This window comes from Sus scrofa, chromosome X, assembly GCF_000003025.6.
Source record: "Sus scrofa isolate TJ Tabasco breed Duroc chromosome X, Sscrofa11.1, whole genome shotgun sequence".
NCBI classification, from domain to species: Eukaryota; Metazoa; Chordata; class Mammalia; order Artiodactyla; family Suidae; genus Sus; species Sus scrofa.
In genome coordinates, this window is record NC_010461.5 from 58,822,078 (window position 1) to 58,832,812 (window position 10,735).

At 51.7% G+C, this 10,735-nt stretch overlaps 1 protein-coding gene across 1 annotated transcript; it reads left to right on the forward strand.

Moving 5' to 3' along the window:
- LOC100525442 (polyadenylate-binding protein 1-like 2) lies at window positions 8,268–10,529 on the forward strand. The gene has a single exon (XM_013983715.2). It carries the CDS (start codon window positions 8,400–8,402, stop codon window positions 9,000–9,002), a length of 603 nt encoding a protein of 200 aa, XP_013839169.1. The 5' UTR covers window positions 8,268–8,399; the 3' UTR covers window positions 9,003–10,529.

A 10,735-nucleotide genomic window follows, 5' to 3' on the forward strand; every position in this document is an offset into this window, starting at 1 on the left:
ATCACGTCTTTTCATCCTTGCAAATATCCATCCCATGGTACAGACGAGGACTCCAAAGCTCACAAAACCAACAAAACAGGGAAAACAACCTGACAAAGGTAAGCACAGCTATTAAAGGAATGGCCTGGGGTGGGTGTACCTACAGGCGCATTGTTTTATAAGATCACACCTGTAAGCTGCCTAAGATTATGACAAAGAAGGGTGTTAAAATTTTAAGCATACATTGGAAGGAGAATCTGTTCCCAGAGGAAAAAATATCTGAAATTCTACATAAAATCCATCAGTGGAGACAGCCCCTTGTTCTCGGTTCCTAAGTATGGTTGGGGCAAAACTACTTGGTTTTTTTTTGTTTGGTTGGTTGCTTTGCTTTTGGGGGCCGCACCAAAAAACCTCCATGTGCCACCGCCATATGCCATAGGGCAGCATATGGAGGTTCCCAGGCTAGGGGTCCGGTCGGAGCTACAGCTGCCGGCCTACACCACAGCCACAGCAACACAGGATCTGAGCCGCGTCTGCGACCTACGCCACAGCTCACGGCAATGCCAGATCCCGAACCCACTGAGCGAAGCCAGGGATCCAACCCGCAACCTCATGGTTCCTAGTCAGATTCATTTCCTCTGTGCCACGACGGGGACTCCAAAACCACTTGTTTTAAGTATACATCTGCCTACATATAGATATATGTGAATTTATATCTATTTAAAAATTCATATCTATATCTCTGTATAAATATATTTATTATATTTAATTTAATAGATATACATATATTTAAAAACCACCCTCGGAACCTTCAATAGGGTTTCTGAAATTCACACTCAAACACATGCCGAGAAGTTCCCGTCGTGGCTCAGCAGAAACAAATCTGACCTTTATCCATGAGGACACGGGTTCGATCCCTGGCCTTGCTCAGTGGGTTCAGGATCTGACGTTGCCGAGCACTGTGGCGCAGGTCGCAGACGCGACTCGGATCTGGCATTGTGATGGCTGTGGCTGTGGCCAGCAGCTACTGCTCTGATTCGACCCCTGGCCTGGGAGCCTCCATATGCCATGGGTGTGGCCCTAAAAAGACTGAATAAATAAACAAACAAACAAACAAACAAACAAATAAAAAGCACATGCTGAGGTTTAGAGAAGTTAAGCGTTTTGCTCTGGACTCTGCCTCCAAGTCCATCAGACTCCAAGGCCCATGTTCTTTGAGCAACTTTGGCCCAGGAATCCAGGAACATACAAGAATCGCTAGGGTAGGCATCTTCATTTCTTACGACCATCCTGAGCCCCAATATCACCACTTATGTTCCCTTTGGAGGATCTTATTTACTTCTGAGAGCACGGGGAGGTTGGCAAGGGCCTGGTTGTGCAGCTCATTATATTTAAGTCATGTTGAGGGGTTTGCACTTCAGGTGAGGTGAAGCGGGAAACCCTTCTGGGGTGTTGAGTAGGGGAGGCAAAAGGCACCATTCCTTTTTCAGAAAGATCATTCTGGCTCCTGGATGGAAAGGAAGCTTGGTGGAAGTGGGAGACCAGTTAGGAGGCTTGGTAGAAACCCATGAGAGGCATGATGGTAGACTCTGGTGAAGCTGGAGAGGTTCCAGTGGGGTTTCGGAGGTGGAAGTGATAGAAATGGCCAAAGGATGAGATAGTGGCCAGAGGAAGATGTGGCAGTGGGAGAGGAAGGAAATAAGGGTGCCCCTCCATTCTTATTTCACTTGACTACCTCAGAGGAAGCAGGTGCTATTCCTTGAGAAGAGCAAGGCTTCTGTGGGAGGAGCCAAGTTAGAGAGGGTAGGGGACTGGAGATAAAAGCAGCTCAGGGGTTCCATTTTTGTCGTTTTAGGATGAAATGCTTAGGAGACCTCATGTCTCTTCCCATCTCCCCGCGTGACCCGCCCCCCCCAACACACACAAAAGGGCCATATGTGGTTCCCTTCTCTGCAATGTGCTTTCCTCATTTAATAACAGCATATTTTGCAGCTTCCTGTAAGCCACCCCTTATAGACAGAACTCATGCTTGTTAACGTTTGCATAATGATCCACAGAATGGCTTCACCACAATGTCTTCAGTCCTTCCCCAACCTACCAGTGCTTGCTATGTATCCTAGTTTGCCCAGTAGGAAATCTTTGGTGATAAGCCTGCTCCCGTGTGTGGCCTGATGCCCTGGGGCTCTTATTTCTACCGGGTCGGCTCTCATTCTGTCTCTACTGCCCTGTGACGCCTTGCTGTATAAGGAACCAAAGGGCCATTTGCTAAATGTGTTGTATTTACTCAGGACAACTCAATAATCATAGGTCTCATTTTTTAAATACCTGGGGCACGTCCAAATACTTTCCAACTCTTCCTAAAAAAAGGAGCTTTAAAAAGAGATTGATTCAGATACAGAGACATCCAAAGAGCGTTTGGAGCCAGCACTGCTCTAAAGAAAAGCCTAAGGCTGCTTTGTTGTTGTTGTTGGCTTTGTTCTTGTTTTGTTGTTGTTGTTGTCGTTGACATAATTATATGTCATCATTCATTCATTCATATATTCATAATTCATATATTTATTCGGGGAGTTTGGGGGCAGTGTGAGTTGACGAAAACAGCTTCCCTGCTACAAAATACAGGTATGCTTTCATTCTCTGTTCCCCTGAGCATTCCTCCTACAGCTATGTCCATGAGAAATTCATGGGAAGAGATTTATGTAGATCCCTGTTTTCAGCATTTTGATTCTTTTTTCTTTTTTTTTTTTTTCTTTTGCAGAGAGCGTTGATCTGTCCCTCTCCCCATTGGTACCCGCTCCCACCCCCTACCTTCTTCTGTGACTTCTATTCCTTCCCCCTTGCTCTCTGACCCACACCCCATTTCCTTTTTATTGCTCCCTCCAGTTGGGAAGAGGGAGGTGGGCCATATGAAATGGAAGAGCAGTGCTGGCTCCAAACGCTCTTTGGATGTCTCTGTATCTGAATCTATCTCTTTTTAAAGCTCCACCTTGAAACGAACAGCAAGAGAAATTGAAACTCTAGCACACAAAAGTCCTTGTTGTTCCCTCTTGAGCCAACCCCCAACCCCCACGTGCACATACAACCAATAGCACTGATAGCAAGGCCTGAGGGAGGACACCGAGGCTGGACCATGCAAAGTCTTAGAGAAAAGTCAGGTTTGGGGCTGGCCCGTTCTCCATCCAGTCCTTCCCAGTCTCTTCTGCTGGCTCGTCATCCTCAACCCAGTTTCTTCTACATGTTGGGCATGTCTCCGGGAATAGCTCTGCACCGTCTTCTGCCAGTACTCTCTCTAGGTGATTCTGTCCAGTCCCGTGGCTTTAAATACTATCTGTGTCCTGTTGTCCCAACAATTCTCTTTTTGCAGACAACCCAGAGAGTGGGGTTCTCCAGACTTCAGACCCTTCACATGTACAAATGGGAGCTCTTGACACGCACCCCCAACTGTCTGTCTCCCCTCTCCAAATCTACCCCATCCACTCCTGGTATAGTCTATGACCATACCTAACACACCCCTGACCAAGCCTTGCAAGAAAACACTCTCCTAGTAACCATTCATTTCTTAAGTGCGTTGACCAACTGCCTTCAACCCACCAGCAAGTGATGTCTGTTCCCATTCCAAAATATCACGTGAATGAACCCATGCACTATGCTGCAAATTCATGCTGCCAGTCTGGGGCAAGCCACTGCCTCTCCCAATGAGACTACTGCAAGAGGGTCTGAACTGGCCTCCCTGCTTTGTTTTGTGCCCTGCCCACTTGCAGTGTTCTCCACGGAGAGCAGCCAGAGAGAAATTATTGAATCTAATTAGATCACGGCCCTCCCTTGATTCAATCCTCTCTCTGGCTCCCCGGAGCTCTTTGAATGAAAATCAAACTCTTCCTCCTGGCTCCTTCCCACCACTGCACTCTCCTTTGTTCCCTCCATCCCCACTCTCGCTGGGCTCCAGCCACACTGACATCCTTCCTGCCCCTACAGTGCCCCTCTTTTCTGCCACCAGGCCAGAGCAATTGCAGTTCTCCCTGCTGGACAGGTTGTCCCTCTGTTTCCCAGCGGGACTGGCCACATATCACTCTCCTCGGAAAGCCTGTCCCTGACCTTTGCCGCTTCTCCTAGGCTCTAGGGAATATGTACCAAATCGACTCACTTATTTCCCTGAGGGCAGCCCTGGCAACCTTTAAGTGCTTCTACATTTTCTGCCATGTTTATTGCCTGTCTTCCCCGCTAGAAAATAAGTTCCTCAGGTGCAAGGACTCTACCTAGAACAACACCTGGTACAACGGAGGCCCTCCATAAATACTTGTTGAATCGCTGCCTGAATGAAACAAGGAACACTTCCTCCCCAAAGAAAGGGACCTTTCCCTCCCTCTCCTGACACCGCATGGGGGGTGGGGGTGGGGGCTCTTCACTTTTGCGTCCATCACAGCAACTAGTAGTCGGAACACCTTTGATAGCAGATGTGACCAGGAACTGAAGAAAAAGGAGAGGGGGACGCCATGGAAGCCTCTGTGAGAAAGGGCTGCGAGAGCATTCCCCAGCTGCTCTCCTTGTCACTGTACTGGCCCTGGTGCCCTTGCTGGAGAGTCAGGGGCCTAGAGACTGTCTCCTGGTTTGACAGGTTTGGGGATTCACTGGCCACAGCATGACTTTGCTGAACCTCTTTCTCTTCCCGTTTCACTGACTTTTGTTGGCCCTGTGGGGTGGAAGTCAAAGCCAGAAAAAGAGATCTCGTTGAGTCCCGGTCCTTGAATTGGTCCCTCTTGTCATTCTGTCTCCAAACAATGGGCCGAGAAGTTCTTCTCATCTTGTCCTGTTGTCTCGACAATCCTCACATCCTCTCCCCCTAGCAATCATGGCTTCCCCCTTAGCCTCTGGCTCCTCGGGTCCCTCCTGGATGGCCACCCAGAATGGTGAGGCACAGCTCATCTGCCTCCTGCAACTTAGACCCCCAAGAGATGGCTCCTAAGAGTGGCAACAGTGACCACCTTGGTCAAGGTCCCAGCTGCAGAGCAGGCTTTTCCTAAGTCTCGGCCACTTCCTTTGGCTGGCACTAGCCCTGTCTAGTCGCAGAGGGCTAGACTGCACAAGCTGGCGAGGTACATGTCTGTATATCTGCTTCTCAGCCATCTTGGGATGCTTTCCAGCCAGCGATGAGAGAGTTCTCACTGCCTCCACAACCCAGTTCTGATGCTTCAGGGTTGTTCTGTCATGTGCAGTGGCCCAGGTCCAGCCAACGCCGCCACCATGGAAAACAGCTTTATTGACCCAAGGAAGGTGGAGGGGCGGGAGTGAGGGGGAGGAGAGAAAATGTGCGGGGCAGATGAAACTCCGTGGCTACCACAGGCCAATCACAGAAGGTATAGCCCTCGGCTGGCATTTCTCTTACTTGTATGGGCAGCCTGAGCTTTAGTGGAGTGAGACGTCCTGAACGAAGGCACTGTGATTTGATCACTTTTTATATCTGACCCCAAAGTCCACAGTTCAATGCCTGATCACAGCAAGTGTGAAACCTCTATTCATGGAAGGAAAGGAGGGACTGAGGGAAGCGTTGTTCTGACTCTTTTGGAACTGTCACATCTGACTGTCTTCTTTTTGTTCTGTCCACTCCATCTCAGTTTGGGTGTGCGTGTGCCTGTGTGCGTGCATGGGCACACACACATTTATGTGTGTATTGAGGGGTTCCCCCTCCCCAGTTTTACTGAGATATAACTGATAAACAACACCGTATATGTTTAAAGTGTACAACGTAAGGATTTGATATACATACACGTATCACTAAGGGATTACCACAAAAGTTTAATGAACTTCATCACCTCAGTTAGTTACATTTCGTTTCCCCTTGTAATGAGGACTTTTCAGATCTACTCTCTCAGCTGTGTTCTGTATCGATGTTGAATTTGTACCCTTTCTAAAGATATGATTATACCGAGCCCCTCCTTGAATGTGCTCAGTGGGGTCCATGAGCTTGGGTCTAGAGCACCCAAGCAAGCACCTTAGCTTGCTTTCCAGGGTCCTGCACCTTTCCGCCCTCTTTTGCCACCTATTCCTGGGGGCCATGAGCCCTGTCCAGGCCAGATCATTAGGCATAACCAGAAGTGACCAGGCGTGTGCTAAGCATGCCTCAGGACCTTGGACACACACCAATCCCTCTATCTGGCATGTCTTCCCTCCTGCCTCAACATGGTGGTGGACAGCTACTCATCTTTCAGAGTTCATGGGCAAGGGGTGGGGGTGTCCATCTTCTGTGCAGCCTCGCTTGTTTCCTACGGGGAAGAGTTAGTGGCTGGGTCCCCTTTCTGGAAGAAGTGGGACTCTAGCCTCTGCTGCACTCTAAGGGTGGACTGCCGTCTATCCCCTCAGCATTTGGCTCTGTGTGGCCTCTCTGTTCCCACAACCCACACTACTCACCTTTTCACACCCTGCCCCATACTCCAACGCATCAACATTCACTGCTCACTTTTCGCACTGCCTGTCTCTGAGCCCTCAGTGCCAAGTACTTGATAAGGCTTCCACAAATACGAGCCGGTGAACTGGGAGGAGACACCTCATTCTAGAGAGAGCCCAGGTTCTGTTTTTGTTTCCAACATAGATGTGCATTTCTTGGTTCATGTTGGAAACCTCAGCACCTTGGGCACAGAGCCAAGAACAAACCAGTGCCTGGCTCCGGACCAGGCCCTGTCCCCAGCCCTTGATTTGGCTTTCCTCACCTATATCATGGAGCAGGGCACTAAGGACTTGGTGCTGGTCTTGATTCCCTCACTTCCAGGCTTCATGAATTGAGACCGGGTGGGTGGGAGGGGTTGAGGGAGGCTGAAGAACCTCAGGTCCCTAGTTCTTCCAAAGTCTGGAGCAGGGACAGGGTTTCCAGGGGGGACCGTCTGCTCCTGAGGTCAACCTCAAAGCCAGTCTGTTTCCTCCTGCCTCCCAGACCCCTGTATCCCTAGGGACCCAGCTCCATAAATATTCGTGGCATGGCATTAGGGATGAATGAATACGTGTTGCTGTGTTCCTTATTTCCTCTTTTGCAAGTGTTGCAGAGGAGGGAAAGAGCTGGAAAAGGGGGAGGGATCTCTGAGAAAATGGGTCAGCAGGCTGCAGGGGGAGCTTGCCCCACCTGCCCCAGCTTCAGCTCTGAACAGGAGTTGTCGCCGTGGTGGCAGTGATGCTGGAGTGTGTGTGTGTGTGTGTGTGTGTGTGTGTGTGTGTGTGTGTGTGTGTGTGGTGTTGAAGTGGGTAGAGCCCCCGAGCGTGAGAAAACCATTTTTCTTGGCTTTGTTTGGACCAGCCAAGTGTATTCTCAACAGCCACCCACCCTCCCTCGCAAGGTGCTTGACTGAGTCATTTAGACGTTCTTTGGGGGAGAGGAGGAATAAAACCAAGCTCTCTACATCTAAACCCCTATTCCCTTGGTCCACCTGGAGCCCTTCCCCTTGGCTCCCTCTTCATACACACCCAGGCGATCCAGGAGGCTGAGGACTCACACCCCCGCCCCCCAACCCCAAGCTTCCCGCTCCCGCCCCCTCCCACCGCCCGCGGCCCCGCAGCCCCGCAGCAGCCACAGGGGGAACCAAAGAGACAGAAGCCTTCCCAGCTGCCCGGACCACAGACGCCAACACCCCCCGCCCCCCACCACACGCCGCCCGCCCGCGCCCCGCACGCTAGCCCACGACCGAGCGGCGGCGGCGGCAGCAGCAGCAGCAGCAGCAGGCTGCAGGCTGCGGCGACTCGCACCGGTGCGCTCCTGGCAGCGCTCGCCATCGCAGGTGATTGGGACTCCCCAGATCGGCTCGCCCGGGATCCCTCTCCCCAGCTCGCGCTCGCGCCCCCAGCCCGGGTTCCGGGGCCCACCCACCCTTCTGCCCTCCTGCCCTCCTGCCCTCTCCCGCCTCTCTGACCCCCCAGCTCGCGGGAAGGGAGGTCGCGGCAGCGGCCCGGCGGCACCGGCGACCGTGGCGACAGCGGCGAGAGTGGCGGCAGCGGTGGCGGCGGCGGCTGCGGCGGCGGCGGAGGCTGCGGCGGCGACCGTGGCGGAGGCGGTGGCGGAGGCCTCTGTGGCGGAGGCGGAAGCAGAGGTGGAGGCTGAGGTGGAGACCGAGGCCTCAGTAGTGGAGGCAGTGGCGGAGGCCACCCTGGGGGAGGCGGCGGCAGCCCTGGCGGAGGAGGAGGCGAAGGCCGCCCTGGCGGCAGCGGCCGTAGCGGTGGCGGAGGCCAGCGCGGCCGAAGCCGCCGCCGCCGCCGCCGCAGCAGCAGAGGCTGCGGCGCCCCCCTTGGGGGAGGCCGATGCGGATGCGGATGCGGATGCGGATGCCGAGGTGGCGGCCGCGGTAGCGGCGGCGGCGGCGGCGGCGGCGGCGGCGGCTGCCGCCGCGGATGCAGATGCGGATGTGGAGACGGGCGGGGGCTCCGAGGGAAACCCGGACTTTCCTATGGCCTCGCTCTATGTGGGCGACCTGCACCCTGAGGTGACGGAGGCAATGCTGTATGAGAAGTTCAGCCCGGCCGGGCCCATCCTCTCCATCCGCATCTGCAGGGACAAGATCACCCGCCGCTCGTTGGGCTATGCATATGTCAACTACCAGCAACCGGTGGACGCCAAGCGGGCCCTGGAGACCCTGAACTTTGATGTCATCAAGGGCAGGCCAGTGCGCATCATGTGGTCCCAGCGGGACCCCTCGCTCCGCAAGAGCGGGGTGGGCAACGTCTTCATCAAGAACCTGGGCAAGACCATCGACAACAAGGCTCTGTACAACATCTTCTCGGCGTTCGGCAACATCCTCTCCTGCAAAGTGGCCTGCGACGAAAAGGGGCCCAAGGGCTACGGGTTCGTGCACTTCCAGAAGCAGGAGTCCGCCGAGCGCGCCATCGACGCGATGAATGGCATGTTCCTGAACTACCGCAAAATTTTCGTTGGGAGATTCAAGTCGCATAAAGAACGAGAGGCCGAAAGGGGAGCCTGGGCCAGACAGTCCACCAGTGCTGACGTCAAGGATTTCGAGGAAGACACCGACGAGGAGGCCACCTTGCGATGAAGACATCCCAGGAGCGAGCCAGCCAGCAGAGCCAAGCCTTGGCTCCCACCCGGTTTACAACCCCCCTTTGCCTCCCCCACCCCCAACCCACCAGCAGTGTATTGTATTGGGAGTGCAGGTCTCTCGCTCTCTCGCTCTCGCTATCTCGCTCTCTGTCCGTCTCTCTCTCTCCCCCCTTCCACCTTGCCTCCCTCCATCTCTCCCCCCCCTCCCTCTCTGTCTCTCTCCCCTGCCCTCTCGTGCCCCCTCCCCCTTCCCCCACCCCCACCTTGGATCTTGTGAATAACCTTGCTAATCTGTGCCACTTGACAGGTTAAAGCCTGCCTCTTCTCCTTGTGGTTTGGTTTAAAAAGCACTTTCTCTCTTTGTTTATTGCACAGGTGATACAGTTTCATGGTAGGAACATCAGGAAGGAGAAGGAAGTCAGATGAGGGAAAACCAAGAGAGCAATTGCTCCCCATGACCCTACTACCCAGAGACAACCACTTTTACCTTTTTGGTGTGCTCTTTATCCAGGCTCTCTTCTCTCCCTCTCTCTCCTGCCCTTCCTCACCCCCCCCCCTTCACCTTCCCCTTTAACACACTGTTATAGAATGGTTCATGTATGTATGCGGTGTTTCTTAACCTGCTTTTTCAAAAACAAAAACCAAACAAAAATCAACCCACTGAACTCCTTTCCATGTTATTCAACAGGCTTCAGAAACATAATCTTCAGTGCCTGCAGAGTGTATCAATGGACCCTATCGTTTCTGTAATCATTCCCGCATTGTTGGACATTCAGGTGGTGCCTAGTTCTTTCCCTGTGTTTAAACCCAGCACTGTGTATACGCTGATGAGTGAATTCTTCCTTGTCAAGCCAAATCTTCGCTAGCATACCGGATGATCTTAATTGTGGACTTGCAGGATCCACATGTGGACATTTTAAAGACCTTTCCTGTGTGTTGCCAAATGGCCCCTTCATAAGCATTGTACCGATTTGCATTCATGCCAGCCAGCTCAGCTAGTAAAAAGAGTATGCCCATTTCCCCTGCATAGTCTCCTGGTCACTGGCACTGACGTGTGCGTGTCTGTGTGTGTGTGTGTGTGTGTGTGTGTGTGTGTGTGTCTGTGTCTGTGTTGGCCAGCTTGATGGGCTGCAAATGGTATTTCGCTGTCCTTGGTTGTTTTGCTGAATTTAAATATTGTTTATCACCTCCTTCCCCTGTGCCTACTTCCTGCCCTTTTCCCCATTGTCAGAAAAATAATTCAGCTTCATTGCAGGAGAAAAAAAAAAATCGCAAAGCAGACTAGTTAACAGAAGAAAATTATTGCCACCGGTAATCAATCCTAATGACCACCCCTATCTTCTTGAAGCATTTTCATCTGCATCTGCCCAGCATTTTTCGTGTGATATATATGTGAATTTTAATGTATATACTGTTTGAATATCTGCTTTTTCACACATAAATATATAATATAGATAGATATAGATGTATGAATAGATATTCTTGAACTTCCTTTCATGTCATTAAATATTCTTCTAAAATAGTTTCTGTGGCTGTTTAGTATTCCAGGAGATGGGCTACATAAAGCAATATATAGATGTATGTATGCATCTATATCCACATTTGGATATAGATATAGGCCTATTTTCACTACTTCATCGTTATTGAATATCTGAATGGTTTCTCTTCTTTTTTCTACTTTCTTATTCAAACCCAAGCTGTTTATAAAATTATAGTACACAAACCTTT